The 20,396-nt window shown below is 47.5% G+C and overlaps 1 protein-coding gene across 2 annotated transcripts in view; it reads right to left on the bottom strand.

The window, feature by feature from the left end:
• Positions 1-3,155: 3,155 nt before the first annotated feature.
• PRR14L (proline rich 14 like) overlaps positions 3,156-20,396 on the bottom strand; it is a 33,790-nt gene continuing 16,549 nt past the window's right edge. The window contains exons 5-8 of one of the 2 annotated variants that reach the window (XM_052654571.1): positions 20,095-20,266; positions 19,452-19,558; positions 12,282-12,353; positions 8,322-9,370 (exon numbers count right to left, since the gene is read on the bottom strand). In XM_052654571.1, the coding sequence (XP_052510531.1) occupies positions 9,091-9,370; positions 12,282-12,353; positions 19,452-19,558; positions 20,095-20,266 (631 nt within the window). In that variant the 3' untranslated portion in view covers positions 8,322-9,090. Of the gene's footprint in view, positions 3,231-8,321; positions 9,371-12,281; positions 12,354-19,451; positions 19,559-20,094; positions 20,267-20,396 lie in introns of those variants that run through there. The other variant, XM_052654572.1, reaches the window with a different exon arrangement.

Consider the following 20,396-nt stretch of genomic DNA (forward strand, 5'->3'; position numbering starts at 1 on the left):
TGTAGTTGCTCAGGAGAGGTTCGAGGACCTTTACCATGGTCAGATGGAACCCTCTGCTCCGGAGCCCCCTGGCTACTTCCCAGCAACCCTTTGACATGCACTGGAGTAGAAGCTTCCAAATACTGTGTTGACAATGGTTTCCTCTGGCCAGGACCATTATACTGATTTCTTGTGTTGTCAGATTTTGTTTCATCTCATTTTTTCTTCAAGTCGTCTCTGTAGAAACACATTGGATTGGTGAGTCCCTGGGTAAAATCCAAGAGGGGAGGGGTTTCCTGAGTCCAAGTAGAGATGCTTATCCTCCAGAGTGAAGGTTGGCAAATGAGGTGTCACTTCCTGTTCCGTGAATCAAGTTTTATTGGAATACAGTCACCCCTATTTGTTCACATATCATCTACAGCGGCTTTCCTGCTATGACCACAGAGTTGAGTAGCTGCAGTAAAGGTCATATGGCTTGCAAAGCCTGAGATAGCTACTGTCTGACCCTTCACAGAAAAAGGTGTCTACAATCTTGTCCAGAGCACCCTGTGTGGGGGCCTCTGTCCTGGCATCATCAGAGACGGGAGCTAGCTACAGCCTCCCGAAGAAAAAATGTAAGCAGGGATTTGGATCTAGTTCACCAAAAGGGAAAATTATTTCCATGGGATGGTCTATGCTCTCTGACATTCAGTTACTATCAAGAATTCAGATTGGAATCAGAGGAATATAGATCAGATTAATCGTCCTGGGATTGGTGGGGAAAGACACAGAGGGCTTGCTGGAGAGCTGGAAATACTTGTAGAAAAGGCCAGGGAAGGCTTGCTGACAAGTTCAGAGGGGCAAAGGGGCAAGCACATAGCCGGCCAGTCCAGAGGAGCGGAAGTCGTGGCTTTCAGCACCTCACCTCACATCTGAGGATCCACGTTGGTTGTCAGCATAGAAACTTGCTATAGAAATTCTTTAGGGAGGACAGAGCGTGAGATGGTTGAACGGCATCACTGACTCAATGGACATGAGTCTGAGCAAACTCTGGGAGATAGTGAAGGGCAGGGATGCCTGGCATGTTGCAGTTCACGGGGTCGCAAAAAGTTGGAAACAACCAAGCGACTGAACAGCAACAATAGTTTAATTGTTTAAGGAACTGACACAAGGTTTTCCAACGTGGCTGTACCATTTTGCATTCCCATCAGTAGTGATGAAGGTTCCAATTTCCCTGGAAATTTCCCTGCAGTTGAAGGGGTCTCAAAGAGTCGGACATGACCTAGCAACTGAACAACAACAACATAGAAATTCTAGCACAATTCTACAGGGGAAAGTAGTCAGCACTTTTCAGGAGTAAACAACAATAAAGCAAATTAAAAGACACTCATATACGACCTCTGATATCGTCAGTATGTCTGTACGTGTGTGTGTGTGTGTTAGTTGCTCAGTCGTATGCGACTCTTTTGCAACCCCATGGACTATAGCCCGCCAGGCTCCTCTGTCCCTGGAATTCTGCAGGCAAGAATACTGGAGTGGATTGCCATTCCCTTCTCCATATATATGTGTATATGTATATACATATGCACATGTTCCAACCCCCTTAACTTTTAAGAATATATATGTGTCTGTGTGTGGATGTAAAATCTTTACATATCAGAGCTTCAAGGCCTCCTTCCAGCTATAAAGTTCTATGATTTTAAGACAGCATGTGCCTGATTTAGGATTCTATTCAATTACATATATATATATATATATATATATATATATATATATATATATATATATTTTTTTTTTTTCCCCCAGCCATGCAGCATGTGGAATCTTAGTTCTCCACCTAGGGACCCAGTCTGTGCCCCCTGCATTGGAAGTGTGGAGTCTTAACACTGGACTGCCAAGGATGTCCCCATAAATTTTTAAGATGATAAATCAGTTCTAGATTGTGTCTGTTTAATGAGGAGAGAAGAGGGGTACTTACTGGACAGAGAGAGGGAGGGAAAGGAGTTGACAGAAGAGGCAGTGACGGAAACAAACACACCCATAAGGAGCTGCTGACGTGAGTAGGAGGCTGTAACGAGGGCGGCAGGTTCACCGGGCCTCACCTCCAGCACCTGGCCTCTTAGAGAACATCATGAAAGTTCTTCCGAAGCTGTGTTGCGGACCTAAATGTGGTGCACGACCTGTCAGGCAGGTAAATGCACTCGGTGGGGCTCCTCTGAAGCTCACAGGGTGGAGAGGGCTGTGGATTGCAGTGCAGGCAGTTGGCGCATGGGGGAGCGTGCGGGCTGAGGAAGTAGCTGAGAGGTGCCTGACAGGGAAGGGAGCCGGAGGCAAAAACCTCCAGAGGCCCGAAGACGTGGGGGCAGTCAAGCGTGGGGGTGGGAGAAAGAGTATGTGCACCCGACGGTACAGCTTTTTGTGCAAAAGTATCAAGGCCAGAGGCAGCAAGGAGGGTTTGAAGAACTAGAGCGGGGAGCGCCTGGGGGCGGGGCTGGAGAGGCAGGTGTGGGCCGAGGGGTGGGGTTTGCTAGCAGAGGTGGATTGCGCCGGGTGGTGTAAGAAGAGACCTCGGCGCTAGCACTTAACACACAGGCTCCGTCAATCAATCCGTCTTTAAGCCTCAGCTTCCTCATCCACAAAGGGGGATTAAAAACATCTACCTCATCAGGTTGTTGTGAGGATGCAAGAAGGTAATAAACACAGTGCTTGGCACTGGGGGTCAGTAAACGCTACTGTGGGCGAGAGGAACACCGGGGAAGGATTTCAAGGGAGCGAGTGGTTCTGACAACGGCGAAATTAGATCACTTCGGGTTGGTGGCAGTAGGGGAAACCCATCAACCGCCGCAGTACCTGGGGATATTTGCCCCTGTTTGTACTCTTCCAAGGACCATTTTACCCTCTCCCAAAGTCTGAAATTAAAATGCAAAAGGGAGAAAAATTCTCAAGACGATTCTTGCCTGCAGGAGCCTCCACCCTCGGCATCCCGGCATCCCAGGGCCAGGGATGCAGGCTCCAGATTGGGCTGCGGGGAGGTACCTGGAAGGTAGGCGACACCACAGGAGGTGCGAACACCTCGCTGGTCCCGCCCCACCTGTGAGCTACAGCCAATCAGACGTCGCTAGGTCAGCAGTGGGTGTGGCCGCGCCGAGAAAGGGCCCAGTTCACTTGCTGCGCAGCCACCAACCAGGTCCTTGGAAGGGTAATCGAAGGGAGGAGAGTTATGAGGTCTTCAAATACTCAGAATCGGCAGGATGAAGAGGACCTCAGCCGGCCTGTCAAACAATAGGGTCTGTTAGTGAAGGCGACCTTTCATTCACAATCAAGTGTTTACGGAGCCCCTATAATATACACCAGGCATCACCGACTCAAAGAGCATCAAACTCGGGGAGAGAGTGAAGGACAGACCGGGCAAGCTGGTGTGCTGCAGTTCATGGGGTCACAAAGAGTCGGACACCACTTGGCTACTGAATAACAACAAGGCAGTGTTTTAGGTGTCTGAGGGGTCTCAAGAGGGACCAGAGAGGAGCCTGCATTACAGGGATGAACAGATACAGGGAGGAAATAATAAATGCTAGATACATAAAGCATCGGAAAGAGGCTGTACAAGGAGCTGGGGTGGGGGGAGGGTACACTTTTAAGAGTGATCTGGGAAGGCAGAGAGCTGAACAGTGTCTGTGGGCACCACGTGGGAGAAAACCCTTCAGCACCAGGATGCTGGGTGAATAGATCATAGGGAGGACCACCGGCCAAGGAACTGCAGAAAGGGTCAGCGTGCAAGTCTTGGTCAAACTGCCCCCACCCGAGGGAAACGCCCAAGCAGAAGGACTGGCTGACAGTGAGGAGGGAGAGGACGGAGTAAGCCTGAAAGAGCTGTTAGGAAAGACTCACCTGTGACCCTGGAAATTACCTGAAGAACTGGGGGCTTTCTAAAACCTTGCTCAAGAGAAGCCCCAGAAGGAACTGCAGAAATTAGGTCTCCATCACACGCAGAGGGCAGGACACAGTAGAGGATTCTTCCGTCAGTTTGGACCTCTTGCTCTCAAGAGGCCCTATCAAGGCATGCTTCTGTGGTGGGGATGCTAAAGCAGTAACACGGGGATTTCCCTGGTGGTCCGGTGGCTGGGAAACCGCCTGCCAGTGCAGGGCGCATGGGTTTGAGCCCTGGTCCAGGGAAGATCCCACATGCCACAGGGCAATTAAGCCTGTGTGCCCCAGCTACTGAAGCCCGCGTGCCTAGAGCCTGTTCTCCATGAGAAAAGCCACTGCAATGAGAAGCCCACGCAACTAGAGAAAGCCGGCGCAGCAACAAAGACCCAGCACAGCCAAACATAAAGGACGAAACTAGTAACAGAGCCTTAGGCGATGACGGGCCTCTTCCTTCCAAAGGAAGAAAAGGTGTAGGGAGGACTCTGCTCCAAGGAACCGTGAAACCTAACCAGCACAAGCACATCCGCCAGGCAGGATGCTCCCCGAAGGTGACGGACCACCAGGACAGAGATCTTTGCTACAGAAATCCAGGAATTGGAAAAAGGCCAGGAAGAGAGGCTTGGGTGCTGCTTTTCCTCTGGACAAAGAATATCCTCAGGAACTTCGCTTCTTTCTGGAACATGTTAGCGTGATGGTAAACAGCCTTGTATCAGTCATTCTCTCACGAGTTTCCACCGGTTAAACACAGAGCTGAGAGTCAGAAGACTCGCAGCCTAACCTCACGTACAGTTGGGAAGGATATGTGATAGACGGCAAGGCCTTTTTAAAAGTAAGTGAGTGCACTCCACCATGTTTATACTCTCCCTGGTAGCCTCCTCAGCAGGCTAAACTCTTCTTCCAGACATCTTGCTAGTATTTTGACCTTGCTAATGTTTATTTTGACCTGAACTCGTCACTGCTTTTTCGACTTCCCAGCCATGTGAGAAAACTAGCACTATTCAAAACCACACCTAAAACACTGTGTGTGGTCAGCCTCCCCACCCACTTAATGGGGTGTGACTTGAATCTCAAGGAGTCTTAGCTGCCTCCAGATACAAAAGCCCCTCAAAATGATCCACCGCTCGAGTGAACTGAAAATGCTGCACAACTGGCTCAGAAGGCCACCCACAGGCGGGGCTCTACACGCGTCCCGAGCCCGGGACAGTCCTCAGGAAATGGCGACCACTTGGGGAGGGACAGCAACCTCATTACATTACAGGTAAAATCTTAACTTATGAAGCCATAAGAACAGCCTTGAAAGTTATTTGAAAGGTTAAAAAAAAAAAAAAGAATCTTTTTATTTTCATAAATTAACACACATAAACAGTGGGATTTTTAGTCACAAACTACAGAACAGAAAAGGAACTGCAGGGGCATTGTGTGTGCCAATGTTACCAAAAATGTACAAATTTCACTGAACTAATGACCATGATAATTACATAAACACTTCAGGTGGCTATTTACTGGCCCAGACCAGCCCAAGGAGATGCTGAGGCCTTTTGCCAAGGGTTCAAATCCAACTCAGCACCAGAGAGGGGCTCGTGAAGACACATGATGTACAAGCATCCATTCTGACAGGATGCAGTGCCAGAGGGCAGACGATGCAGGGACCCTTGCTTCACAACCAGAACAAACAGCCTCTGCTGCTCAGTGTGTGGCTAGGTGATAGTGTCACACTTTGATTTTAGTAAAATGAAGCCTTCTTCCTGGCCAACTTTTGATACACGAAGTTTGGTTGCAGCAAGGAGCCCTCCCCGTGCACGAATCCAGGGTAGGGTGCTACGAGCCTCTGGCCAACCACTTACAGACTTTGGGGACAGCCACCCACGATGCTGACTCAGAGGTCCTTTCCATGATACTGGGGTTGGGGGACACGCACAGAAAACAGAACACAAGGGAATTAAGGAAAGCACCGACTGCATACTCAGCCCCCAGGGAACGGGGGAAAGTACCACCGTCTATAAGTTGGTCTTTTGCGGATCTCGACATACATTGAGATGAAATCCTAGCCTTGGAAACGAGCACTGGCTCTGTGTTCCACCAGCCGCAAGAGCCTTGGATTGGTGGCCCTGCCCTGCACCCTCTGTGCCACCCTCGGCCTGGCAGGCAGGGAGCCAGCACCACGGGGAGGACCAAGCCCAGAAGGTGGGATCTCCAGTTAACCTCAGGTTGGCTCTGGCGCCCTTGGTAAGGCCCTTCCAGGCAAAACTGTGACAAAGTGTCTGATCTTCACAGCTCGAGGGGGAGTTCCAGATTCACAGCATGAGTTTCTGAGCTCTTCCGGCTCCAAGTAAGGCAAACGCTACATGTCTCTGCACTGCACCCTCCTTGGCTGTGGCTTTTAAGAGTAAGGTCAGTGTGAAAAAGTGGACATAATCTGCTTGAATGGGTGATGAGGTACATTTAAACTGATAGAGAAATGAAGCTGCAAAGGAAACCAGAAGAGGGTGAGGGCGGCCAGTACTGCCAGAAACTGACAGAGAGAGAAAACCATAGCTGAGGGGTCAGTGAAAAGTCAGCGGGCAGAACCGCGGATTGGACCTGAGATTTCTCCTCTCTTTCCCATATTAAAATCACTAAATCTGGTGGGGTGGGAAGTCCCCATCCGTGGAAACTACTAACTCCCAGCCCAGAACCAGACCTCTGAAGGCTCTGGGCAGGTGGCGCCAGCAGCCGACTGGTGGCAGGTGGCACCAGGACCATGGACAGCGCTGCAGCTGCTAGACGTTAAGACAGGTGCGGCAGAGCACAGCTAAAACCTGACATGGGCTTCGGGCAAGCAACTTCAGGTCCGCAGTGGGGGCCCCTTCTTCACTTTGGAATGAGGCAGGGCCAGAGGCAGGCCGAAAATTACAAGGGGAGGCTGGCCTCAGAGAAGCTACTTCCTACACTCCTGGGTTCCACCTCCTCGCCTCCCCTTCAGACGCCAAGGCTCCAAACCCTGCTCCCAACCCTGACAGGTGCCACGCCTGCAAAGGGCAGAGTTGAAACTGCATCTCCAGAACGCTGGTGAAACCGCAGCTGCACCCACTTCAGTCTGCCACGTTTGCCCCACGGTGGACTGATCTACACTGGCGACGGAGCTGGCAAACAGGGTTCTGTTCATTTGCTGGGAGTTTGTCCAGTGGGAGCGCCCTAAAAATGTTCGTACATGGGCACAAACTCATCCCTACTCCCTTGAGCAAAAAGATGGGCAGAAGCATTTGTGTCTGAGGACCCTGTCCCAGGATGGGAGAGGTACTGAGGCGACACACAGGTCATGTCTACGCAGTCTGAGCAAAGTGGATGCCCGGTGGCAGCATCCGGTTTGCGCTGTCCACGGCCGGTGTGAATGCCTGGCTCTCCTCCGATGCTGCCTGGCCATGGCCTGAGAAGCCTCCGTGGGTCAGCAGGTCGGTCGTTCGGCTCCTGAAAGCGCTGCCTGAGGCAGCGGGCCGACAAGACAGGCATGGCACTGTTCTCACACTGCCCGTTTTTCCGCTCCAGTGTGGCACAGACTGTCAGCCTGCAGAGGAAAGGCACATAGAGATCCCCACCCCCCATCTCCCTGCCCACCGACTCACGGGGAGACCAAAGGAACCCAGGAGACGTGGCCCCTCACAGGCTGGGAAACGCCCCTGGGATCCGACAGTCCCCGCTGGCTGGCGCTGCTCCCCGGAGGACAGTGGAGGCAGCGGCTGGTGCCTGGGCTGGGTTTTCAGCGTCCGGCTCACCAGCCAAGGAATGCTAACTCTGCACTCTCGTTTTCAGAGACAGAGATGAAGAGAAAAGATAAAACGCAAGGGAAGGGGAAGGGGGAGCAGGGTGAGGGCACACAGGCCTGATGTGGGGAAGGAATGAAGCCTCTGGGCCAGTGCCTCCACGGCAGCCGGCCGCTCCCCCGCACACAGACTCCTTGGGTGCACATAGAGAAGCTGAGGGACCTGCTGACGTTCCCCCAGGCTTCTAGCAGGACTGACGCAGGAGCCCGGAGGACAGCGATGTGCCCTCGGAGGGGGCTGCCCATGAACTCTGTGACCTTGGCTGGCCCCCTCTCCCCCTGGACTGAGCAGCTCTGGCAGCTGTGCACACTCCGGGCTGGCCTTCGTCACCACCAGGGCCGCTGTGGACCTTTGTCACGGACACTTCAGATGAAACCCACTGAGACCACACCCAACCTTCTGACTTGTTAAATGATCGGGAGAGAAACCTGCTCTTCCTTCTGTCATTACAATAAATACATCTAGTCGGTGGGCGAGAATGAGAACCCAGATGAGACAACAGTCACGCCCCGAGTTGCATGTGGGGAAGAGGCTGCCCAAACGTGTTGATGGGAAATGAAGGCTCTTGGCCACCCACTGACAAACCGAGGCAAATGCCTGTCGTGTGTTCTGGAGATGTGTATTGTCTTTCTCCTTGATGTCTTAAAAAATTCGTTTTAAAATCACATTTAAAGGCTCCAAACATGCAGCAAAAATTAAAAAAAAAAAGAGGGAAATAAAACAAATGAAAATAATCAACACCACAACATTAAAAAGTGCAACTTACTTCAAATGGGCCCTGGATGGGCTCCTCTGGCACTAGTGACCCACAGTCACAGAGGGGAAAAGACAATAGGGAAAAGCCACACACACACACACACACACACACACACACACACACACACACACACACACACACACACTCCTGGTTCTGGACAGATGGACTCAAAAGGATTAGAAAACACAACAGCTCATCTTTCCTCAACTACTGAAGTGAGCCAGTGAGACCTCACGGGACAGGACGCCAGGTCTCTCTCCCCAGGCCACATGTCTGAATGTTCTTGGTCTAGCACCACCGTAAACGACGTGGGACTTTCACATGGACGTGCAAATGCTGTGAGTCGCTGAAACCTAGTGTTGCTGAAGGGGTGCCGCATGCCCCTCCACGGATGGCAGAGAATGGGGTGAGGAGGCCGGCGTCATCCGGGACCATTTCCAAGAGAAAGGGAGCATTCCTGAGGTTCTGTGCTCAGCAGTACAAGCTAGAGGGCCCTCCTACACCAGCTCCAACAGAGGCTGCACCCGGAAGGAGGTAAAAATCCACAGCCTGTGCTCTGAGGGGTTTAGGCCAGAGGGCAAAATCAGGCAACCTCTTCCAGGAGGCCAAGAAAAGTCTGAAGCCAAGACCCCCGACCTGAATCGCCACTCAGCAGCCGGACGACTGCTCCTGCTCCTCCTCCTCCTTGGCAAAGAAGGTCTCCAGTTCCATCAGTTTCTGTATCAAGAGTGCGTCCAGCTCCCGGCTCTGCAGTGCTGCCTTCTGGGCCCGCGTAAAGCTGCCTGCTACCTTGACCTTTCCACGCGCACGCCTCTTCCGAGGGACTGTGAAATCCTGAAACTCCAGGACTCGCTTCCTCTTCTGTTGGCTGATGGAGATGAGTGTACCGTTTCGTTCCTTAGGTTCCTCGAAAATGGTCTCTAAACACCTAAAGGTGAAGTACAAGACAGGGTCACTGACATGCAGACCTGGGGGGCTACCAACCCTCCCTGTCTATGTTGAAGGCTCACTGCTCCTGACTCAGCTCCTGTCTCTGGCCTGCAGCTTTATTTTTTTATGACATATGTGTGTGTGTGTGTGTGTGTATGTGTGTATATGTATATGTATGAATATGTAATACAAGCACTTTGAATATGTAATACAAGCAATTTGGAAATTTCAACAGTGGCCACAGGATTGGAAAAGGTCAGTTTTTATTCCAATCCCAAGGAAAGGCAATGCCAAAGAATGTTCAAACTACTGCACAATTGCACTCATCTCACATGCTAGCAAAGTAATGCTCAAAATTCTCCAAGCCAGGCTTCAACAGTACGTGAACCATGAACTTCCAGATGTTCAAGCTGCATTTAGAAAAGGCAGAGGAACCAGAGATCAAACTGCCAACATCCACTGGATCACAGAAAAAGCAAGAGAGTTCCAGGAAAACATCTGCTTCTGTTTTATTGACTATGTCAAAGCCTTTAACTGTGGATCAAAATAAACTGTGGGAAATTCTTAAAGAGATGGGAATACCAGACCACCTTACTTGCCTCTTGAGAAATATGTATGCAGGTCAAGAAGCAACAGTTAGAACCAAACATGGAACAACAGACTGGGAAAGGAGTATGTCAAGGCTGTATATTGTCACCCTTCTTATTTAACGTATATGCAGAGTACATCAGGCAAAAAGCCAGGCTGGATGAAGCACAAGCTGGAATCAAGATTACTGGGAGAAATATCAAAAACCTCAGATATGCAGATGACACCACCCCTATGGCAGAATGTGAAGAAGAACAAAAGAGCCTTTTGATGAAAGAGGAAAGTGAAAAAGTTGGCTTAAAACTCAACATTCAAAAAATTAAAATCATGGCATCCGGTCCCATCACTTCAGGGCAAATAAGACAGGGAAACAATGGAAACAGTGACAGATTTTATATTTTGGGGCTCCAAAATCACTGCAGATGGTGACTGCAGCCGTGAAATTAAGACGTGAATTTTCTCCTTGGAAGAAAAGCTGTGACCAACCTAGACAGCATGTTAAAAAGCAGAGACATTACTTTGCCAACAAAGGTCCATCTAGTCAAAGGTATGGTTTTTCCAGTAGTCATGCATGGATGTTGAACTGTAAAGAAGGCAGAATGCAGAAGAACGGATGCTTTTGAACTGTGGTGTTGGGGAAGACTTTTGAGAGTCCTCTGGACTGCAAGGAGATTCAACCAGTCCATCCTAAAGGAGATCAGTCCTGGGTGTTCATTGGAAGGACTGATGTTGAAGCTGAAACTCCAAACTTTGGCCACTTGATGCAGAGAGCTGACTCATTTGAAAAGACCCCAATGCTGGGAAAGATTGAGGGCAGGAGGAGAGGGGGATGACAGAAGATGAGATGGTTGGATGGCATCACCGACTCAACGGACATAGGCTTGGGTAAACTCTGGGAGTTGGTGATGGATAGGGAGGCCTGGCATGCTGCAGTTCATGGGGTCGCAAAGAGTTGGACATGACTGAGCGACTGAATTGAACTGAAACGATGCTGAAGCTGAAACTCCAATACTTTGGCCACCTGATGTGAAGAACTGACTCACTGGAAAAGACCCTGATGCTGGGAAAGATTGAAGGCAGGAGAAGGGGATGACAGAGGATGAGATGGTTGGATGCCATCACCGATGCTATGGACATGAGTTTGCGCAAGCTCCAGGAGTTGGTGATGGACACAGAAGCCTGGTGTGCTGCAGGCCATGGGGCTGCAAAGAGTCGGACACGACTGAGCGACTGAACTGAACTGAACACAAGCACATGGTGAAGAAACGAAAACTGGACAGGATGGTAAAGAATAAAAGAAAGACACCGCCACCCCACTAGCAACCGACGAGCAGAGGTAAGCATGCATCAGCAGAGGTCAGCCCTGCTGTGTGAAGGGCTGGGTAGCAAACATTTTAGAAACTGAGGAGCCACTGGGGTCTCTGCTACATATTTATTTTCATTTTTCAAACAGTCCTTTGAAAGAATAGAGATCATTCTTAGCTCATAGGACTGAAAAAAAAGAAAGGAAACAGGCGGCTGGCTGAACCTGGCCTGGAGTTTGCAGACACGGCAACATCCATCCGACAGTCTGGGTTCCTCTTTACTCAAGGGGTAGCAGAGCCCAGGCCCTCCCGGGCACTGTGCCGCTCTGACTAGCAATAACCTTTAAGAGCGCCCCAACTGGTACACAGGGACCCCATTTTCAATGGCTGTGCGGTGTAGCCCACAGTCAGGATGGGTCATAATTTAGTCAGAACTCTAGTAATGGGCATTTTTAAAGTTGTTTCCAACCCTCTCCTATTACTGGGTTGGCCCAAAAGTCTGTTCAGGTTTGTAAAATTGTACAGACAAATTTAAAAGAACTTTTTTTGCCAATCCAATATTTAGCAATGCTGCAATGAACAGCATTATATGACAAAGGCTTCAGAGCAAATGCTCATCCTATCTTATAGGATAAAACCCTCCTCCTTCATCTTAGACACCACACAAATGCAATGAACGTTCAACGATTTGAACAGAATTTAGACCCAAGCAAAGCCAAGTAAGTGAAATGCCTTCTGTATTTGGGTTTGGAGTCAAATCTGAAGATCAATGATTCTTAGTCTTGAAGACACAAGTACAAACGAAAAGAGGATAACCAACCTGACACACACTTCTTTCCTGTCCTACTACTGACTGCAATTCAAGCTAACACTAAAAATACCAATCCTAGTTATTTTTGAGATCCGGTATTGGAAGAACTGAACATAAAACCCTTTCCAAAGTGAAAAGAATGGGGATTTCTGCCGATCGTTCCGGAAGCCCTCCCCATCTGTTATTTCCTAGTTGTGTGTGCCTACCTGTTTGCAGGAGGAGATTTATAATTCTTGTTGGTATATATTTCTTCTAAACTAAACTCTTTTTTCTTTAACCTGAAAAGAGAAAAAGGTATAAATTCTTCATGGTCTCACTTTTAAGAAAACAGATTTATTTATTTGGCTCTGCTGGTTAGCTGCGGCATGTGGAAGCTAGCTCCCTGACCAGGGATCAGTCCCAGGCCCCCTGCATTGACAGCTTGGAGTCTTAGCCACTGGACCACCAGCGAAGTCCCTTCATGGTCTCCTAAGAGGAATGAGATTGGTTTCCCAACTCTATCCTTTCCGGTCTTTTACTTTCCAAGAGCCCTTGATATGTCTCACGTGACCCATGAATCCTGGATCTTCCTTTGCATGCCGCCGATCTTAGCTTTGTGAGATTCAGTTCAATTATACTTACTGGGAGGGATATGACTGGACTTGTACCTATTATCTTAGCTTACAGCTTCTTTTTTTTTCCTACTTTTTCAATGTTTCTTCTCTTTGACTGACTGCTCTCTTTTTTATCCTCCCCTCCTGGCTTGAAAATTATATGTCTTCTATTCTTTTAGCGGTTGCAAGAATTTTGATTAGCATATTTAACTTAGAAACTGAAGTGCAGTAATATTTTTACCCTTCTCTCAAACAACACAAGATCCCTGGAAGTTCTGAGTCTAACCAATACTGTCCCAATGTATACGTTAGCAGTGTTCTGTTGCCTTTTGATTTTGTAATTATGCATCTAATGAGCTAATCATGTTATCTCTTTATTCTGTTAGTTAAATTTCCTTTATTCAATTAATATGGTATACTACACGGACTGATTTCCTGTGTTCAACTAACTCTGCATTCCTGGGATAAAACCCACTTGGTCATGGGTATAATCATTTTTTCAAATATGTTGCTGGATTCAGTTTGCTCGTATTTGAAGATTTTGGTGTCTACACTTACAAAGTTTCCTGGCTTCTTTTAAGATCATCTTTCTGCCTTTGGAACTCTGGGCTCTCCTCCCCGCCATGTCGTCTGTTCTCTATGTCTTTGTCTCCATTGCTGCCCTGCAAATAGGTTCCTCAGCACCATCTTCCTAGATTCCACATACATGCATTAAAATGCGATATCTGTTTTTCTCTTTCTGACTTACTTCACTCTGTATGACAGACTCTAGGTTCATCCACCTCATCAGAACTGACTCAAATGTGTTCCTTTTTATGGCTAATATTCCCCTGTATATACGAGTTTGTGTTTTGTCTTTGTTTATAGCTTATTTATTTTTTCCTCAGCAGGAAAGATAAGATTTTCATGAAATAGCTTATTCAGATTTTTATTTTGACTCTGAATTTTGTTATAGTTAATCATTTCCTATGGTTTCTTATTCAAATTTTTATTTTGACTCTTAATTTTGTTATGGTTAATCATTTCTTATGGTTTCTTATTCAGATTTTTATTTTGACTCTGAATTTTGTTAATCATTTCCTATGGTTTCTTCAAGTATTCTTTTTTTCACATTTAAGTCTGATTTCATGTGGAATATATTCTGGTGAAAGGTCTAAGATAGAGACCCAGCTTTATTATTCTTAGAATGGCTGCCCAGCTGTCCCAGTAGCACTTTACTGATTAGCCCATCTTTACACCACTGATTTGAGGGGACACCTTTGTTATGTAGTAAATTTCTCTATGTATTTGTTTCTATTTATGGACTCCCATTTTTGTTTTACGAGCTTGTATATTAATCCTCTGGCATCACGTTGTTTTGCTCTTCTCCATTCTGCCATATTTATTTATTTTTTGACACGTACATGTGTGTTTAGTTGCTCAGTCATGTCTGACTCTTTTGTGACCCCGTGGACGTAGTCCACCAGGCTCCTCTGTCCATGAAATTTTCCAGGCCAGAACACTGGAGTGGGTTGCCATTTCCTATTCCAGGGGATCTTTCCGACCCAGGGATTGAATCCTGGTCCCTTGCATTTCCTACAATGGCAGGCAGGTTCTTTTTTTCTTTTAATCTATTTTTAGTTGAAGGGTAACTGCTTTACAACATCGTGTTGGTTTCTGCTAGTCGTCAACATGCAGGCGGACTCTCTACCATATACACAGCTTTCCTGTCAGCTGTGCTGGGTCTTCGCTGCCGCACTTGGGCTTCCTCTAACTGCACTGAGCGGGGGCTGCTCTCTGCTGCAGTGCGCAGGCTCCTAATTGCGGTGGCTTCCTTCGTGGAGCATGGGCGCCAGGGCATGTGGGCTTCGGTAGTCACGGCTTGCAGGCTCTAGAGCGGGGGCTCAGTAGTTGTGGCGAACGGGCTTAGTTAGCTGCTCTGCACCATGGGGAATCTTTCTGGATCAGAGATTGAATCCATGTCCCCTGTGTTAGCAGGCAGACTCTTAGCCACTGTGCTACCAGGCAAGTCCTGGCATCATGTTGTTTAAATTGCTGAGATTTTACAACATGTTTTAAGATCTCTTAAGACTATATTCTTTTTTTTCCATTTACTTGTTTTTGGCTGGGCTGGGCCTTGCTTGGGCTTTCTCCAGTTGCAGCGAGAGAGGGCTACTCTTCGGTGTGCTGCGTGGGCTCCTCATTTCGGTGGCTTGTTGCAGAGCACAGGCCCTAGACATGCATGCTTAGCAGCCGTGGTATGCAGGCTCTAGGGTATGCAGGCTTCAGCAGCTGCAGTTTGCAGGCTCAGTTGCTCCACAGTAAGTAGAATCTTCCTGGCCCAGAGATCGAGCCCATGTCCCATGCATTGGCAGCAGATTCTTTACCACTGGATCACCAAGGAAGTCCCAAGACTAGTACTCTCTTATTTCACTTGTTTGCTGAATTTTCCAGGCTATTCATGCTTTAGTTCTGTACCTACGTTAAACCCATGGCTTTCCGTTCATTCATATCTCTTCCTACAACTACAGAGCTTGGTCAAGCGTATTTGCTTTAAATTTTGTTTACTGGAATGTACCAGTTACTAAATTACTGCTTCTCAGCTCAGAACGTGCTCTCGGTACCTGCTCTGTGATAATGGAATCTTGGCCTCCTTACACATTTCTTTTCCACAGTGAATACAGTGCTGGACTTTGGCAAAAGAAGGCACCAGAGGAACCCTGGAGGAGGAAGGGAGCTTGTTTTCTTGCTCCTGCCACATGGTCCATCGTGGGTGTTTGTGTACTGGGGTGTCTGGGGTGGAGTCAGATGGCTCAGCCCCAGCTGAACAGCCAGAGTGTGTAGCCTCCGAGGACCCCTGTAGCACTAGTTTGGTGACCACCACACCACAGATAAAGCATTCAGGGACAGAAGCCCATGGTGGGACCCCAACTTCCTGGGGGTCATTTCCTGTGACTCCCCTGGAGCAACCATCCCCCACTGCAGGCCACGCAACTGCAGCAGCACCCCAACACCCTGGGTGTAGCCCTCCAGCCTCATCTCGTGTCCCACAAGGCTGCTGTTGTTTCCTGCTCACCCAGCTCCAGTGTTAGCAACCCAGCCATCTGATGGCTGCAACCATACCTTCTGCAACAAAATCAGACTCCAGTTGAGGCGAGGGCCCTAAGATGCCCTTCAGAATTCTCTGTACGGGGCACTTCCCCGGTGGCTCAGTAATAAAGAATTGCCTGCCAATGCAGGAGGCATAGGTTTGATCCCTGGTCCAGGAAGATCCTACATGGCGCAGAGCAACTAAGCCGATGTGTCAAAACTACTGAGTCTGTGCTCTAGAGCCCAGGAACTGCAACTACTGAAGCCCAAGCGCCCTGGAGCTTGTGCTCCACAAGAAGAAAAGCCCAGGCAATGAGAAGCCTGCCCACTGCAACCAAGAGTAGCTCCCCGCAACCAGAGAAAATTCTCTGTACACCTCTATGGTTACTCTTCTGCTGTATTAACAGTTTAACACTTTAATATTAAACTTGCCCTGTTTAACATACCGTGCGGTTTCCATCTCCTGAATTGACTCAGACTGATATGTGATACTAAGGTAAAAGCCCTCAGGCTCTGCTAGACCTCGGGTCCTCGTGCCGGCATACTGGGAAACTTTCAAGAGAGCACACGGGCACTCAGCTCCAGCGTAATCGGCCTCCTGAACTCCAATCTCCTGCTCATGACTCACCTAGAAGGGTCCCTTTGCTCATGCGTAACTCCCCACAAATTCTTCCCAAATAGTCCCATCCACCCTGAATTCTACCTTAGTATCAGAATCAAATCACTGATCTCACCAACCCCTCTTTAGAGATTAATGCAGTCACTGTAAACTTGTCTTGGACGTGTCTCTCCCCACTTCACACAAGGTTCCATGTAGTGGCTTCACCGAAAGGAGACCTGGCCTGGTATAAGGATATCTGGATTTCAGATTCAGTGTGGAATGGAGCTCTCAGAGGGACTTTGTTTCATTCACCTCCTGACTATCATCAGACAACACCTATTTAAGAAAGAGAGTTTCAAACGCCAAAAACAGCTTAACTGTACACAATGTCTTTTTCAAACTATTCTCAACACTCAGTCTGTTATCACTTACAAAAACTGGACTTCATAGTTGATTCTTCTTTAAAAAAAAAGTACCTGAAATGTTTACTGGGACTATCAAACTTTTGAAGATAAAGTATATAAGACTTAGAAGAACTTTAATCGAATCTTATACAGAAACATTTAAGTCAATTGGTCAATCTTCATCTTATAAAATACAACTTCTACTTTCTGTTAACAACAAAAATTATATGATGAGCTGCCATGACAATTGGTTTGCAGTGATATGCTTGTACCCTACACTGAAGTGATCATGAGATTTTATATTAATTAACGGATCTCTTTTTTCCCCCCATGATTAGTTGTTCCTGAAAGTCTAATCACAGTTTGATTCGTGCATGTGCACACATGCACTGAAGCAACATCGTGCTGTGTTACATAGTACTCTCTTCGTAATTTATTATTTTGGCTACAAATCACATTGGTTTATTATAAACTCAGTAACAGAAAATTCTTATACATAAATTTAAACTTTGTCTTATGACTCAGAAGCCTATAAGATGTGTTCCGTAGTTTACTTCTCAGTGGTCTGTATGGCTCTCTTGAAGGTGAATATTAACATACTTATTGTTTCATAGCCCTGGGCATGGAGGGGAGACCGCATTTGTGGCACTGTGCCGTTTCACATAAGAGACTTGGGCATCCGTGGATTTTGGTATCCGTGGGAGCGCTTGGAACCACTTCCCCGAGGATACTGAGGGACGACTACATTTGAATTGGAAAACAGAAAAGTAAGGAAGTAAGACTGATCTGGCTGATGGGCTTGAAAAATAAAATATGCCTTTGCTAATTAAGTTACATGTCAAAAATGTTCCATAAGTTTAAGGCACTGAATCAGCACCTTCAAGACATAAAAGTGTACTTGAAGTAATGAAAGCATCTTAATCAAAATAATAATGAAAGCATCTTAATCAAAATGTCTTCGGTAAAGACTTATTGAAGATGCTAGTTTTCAACCTCACTCATTATATAGGATTAAATAAAGTACCTCGAAGTGACAAAGTAGCATGTAATTTGTTAGCCATCTGACACTGGTCAGATCCTCCTGGGTCACGCCCCACAAACCGAGACACTGCCTACCTGCAAAGCCTGGGTGACAGCACCCAAAGGATTCAGCACTTTTCAATTCTTTGCTTTCAAAAAAAAAAATTGAGTGATAAATCATTAAATATAATTTGATGACAGATCACTGAGTTTTTTTTTTTAATACTACTTGTCAGGACTTGAAAGGGTTGAATGTCATTGTTCCATTAAAACTCTCTCCACTCCCACTACTTCTCTGAATAAGGTTTTCTAGAACTTATATCTACCAAAAAATTCAAGGTAGAATACCATGATTCTGAACCCTATTTTATTCTAGTAAAAAGTACTATTCAACACAGGATATCTGAAATACTTAAAAAATTTATCTTGAAAAGACATCGTAGGATGATCAATAAAAGAAATGTAGGATACAACACATTAAGATAAAACCAAGTGGGCAAAGTGGAACATCAATCATGTAACAGTTAACTGTCACATCTGTGTTGTGTGAAGCAATAAAATAGACATTTTTTTTCCTCAACTGGACTGTACAACAATTTTAAATATTGGGAATTCTTATTTACCTTTTACAGGTAGGTCCTTGATGTTCAGGAGGGTGAAATAAATTACTTTGGGTTAGTCAAGGGACACAGGCTTCCATTCGCCAATGAGAAATGAACGCATGAAATCCATCACAAAGGAAACGTAACTAGGTATCTTTTAAAATGTGTGTCTCTTCATTGTGTGTGCATGCGTGCGAGCACATGCACGCAGTCGTGTCCCACTCTTTGTGACCCCAAGCACTGCAGCCCACCAGGCTCCTCTGTCCATGGCATTTTACAGGCAAGAATCCTGGAGTGGGCTGCCATTCCCTTCTCCATGGGATAGTCCCAACCCAGGGATCGAACCCAGGTCTCGTGTGTCTCCCGCATTAGCAGGCGGACTCTTTACCACTAGCGCCACCTGGGAAGCACATGTGTGTAATAAACATCATCCCCAAACGCCAATCATGTCAAATACACAATCTGGACTCATGCCCAATACATAATTTAGTAATTGTTTTTTTTCCACTTCGCTCTTTGGGGATGAGCAATCATCTCTGTCACAAAAATCTTTAGAATCCAAAATTTTGAAATTTTAAATCATCTCTGTACCATAACACAGATCTATCATTTTCTTAATTAAAAAAAAAGAAAGAAAAAAAAGACAACTTCTCTTATAACTTGTGGGTCGCTTTCCAGCTCTGTGTGCAGAATGTCGTGAGTCTGGGCAGTGCGGTTGGGTAACACCTGTGGGGATAGGAGCCACCAGGGCCAGGACAGAAGTTCTGGCATAACACAGGTCTCTCAGCCACTGAGCCCTGGCACCAGCACCTAAGCCTGGGGACAATGGCAATGCTGACTTCCCAGCACCCCTGGAGGAGGCACTGGGATTGTAAACACAGAGGGACCTGGCACAGAGAGCTCAGGAAGTGACCCAGAACCCTGCACACAAATCTCTGGCCACAGTACTGGTGAAATTCTTCTGGATAAATTCCTAGAAGTATTGATATAACAAAAGCTCAGAGTATATGATCATTGAAAAGGCTATTATATTATACTAAACAATTTCCAGAAAAATACATCTGTGTGTGTTAGAAAAGGTGCTCACCTTTTGGGTCGAGGAAGGCCCATGGGCGTGAGGTTAGGGTCTGGCTTAGGAATGGTTTTCCGGATGCGAATCTGTGAGACTTTCTTCGGCCTCTTCTCCAGCTCAGCCTATTTTTAAGAAGAAAGACAGTCAGGTTGTAAGCCATTCTAAATACACAGAGGCCCCTTTGCTGACACTCACCACACTGCTTCCTCAGTGCACAGGTGGCTTCAGGAAGCAGTCTTATGAGAGAGCTCCCCCAACGACTCCTCCCAACAGCATTTTCAGCAACTGCCCCCTTCATGTCACTGTGCATGCAGCTCAGATACTGAGATGATCAACACACAAGTTTAAACCCGCTGGAGACAGCGGATGCTGAGAGTGAGCACAGCATCCTTCACTCATCTCTGCATGTGTGAAGCCCCCTGCTCCGTGCTTCAATTCTCTGAATGTTGTTAAATGCGTCATTAAGAAAAGGGTCCGGAGAGCAACGAGGATGAAGAGACCCCAGGCACCCTGTAGTGGCCAACGGAGAGCCCCTGTCCTCATGACACCCGGCACTGGGCTGGAGCTACAGGTGGCAGCAGGAGACCTGGGGGGCTGTCTGAACCTGTCGCGGGAGCTGAGGCGCCTCTGCCGCCCGAGCCCACCGCACCAAGCTTACCTCTTTCTGGTCTGGAGGGCTGCCCTGTGGTCGGGGGCAGGCGGCCGTCACACCGTCCAGCTCGTCAAACCCAGGAACCGGGAACTCGGAAGCTGAGAACAGGAGCTTGCTGACGGCTGAGTCTGTTGCCAGGTGAGACTTTGGTACCAAGGCAGGGAATGGAGGCTCTAGCCTGGCACCGCAGGGAAAGAGACAAAGAAGCAAAAGTGGGACGGGTTCACCTTCCACGTCGGCACTAAGTGACATTCCCGTAAGGCTGTCCCCACGTTGCTTCTGGACACGCCTGTGTCTGCAGGTGTGAT

This window comes from Budorcas taxicolor, chromosome 17 (genome assembly GCF_023091745.1).
Source record: "Budorcas taxicolor isolate Tak-1 chromosome 17, Takin1.1, whole genome shotgun sequence".
NCBI lineage: Eukaryota > Metazoa > Chordata > Mammalia > Artiodactyla > Bovidae > Budorcas > Budorcas taxicolor.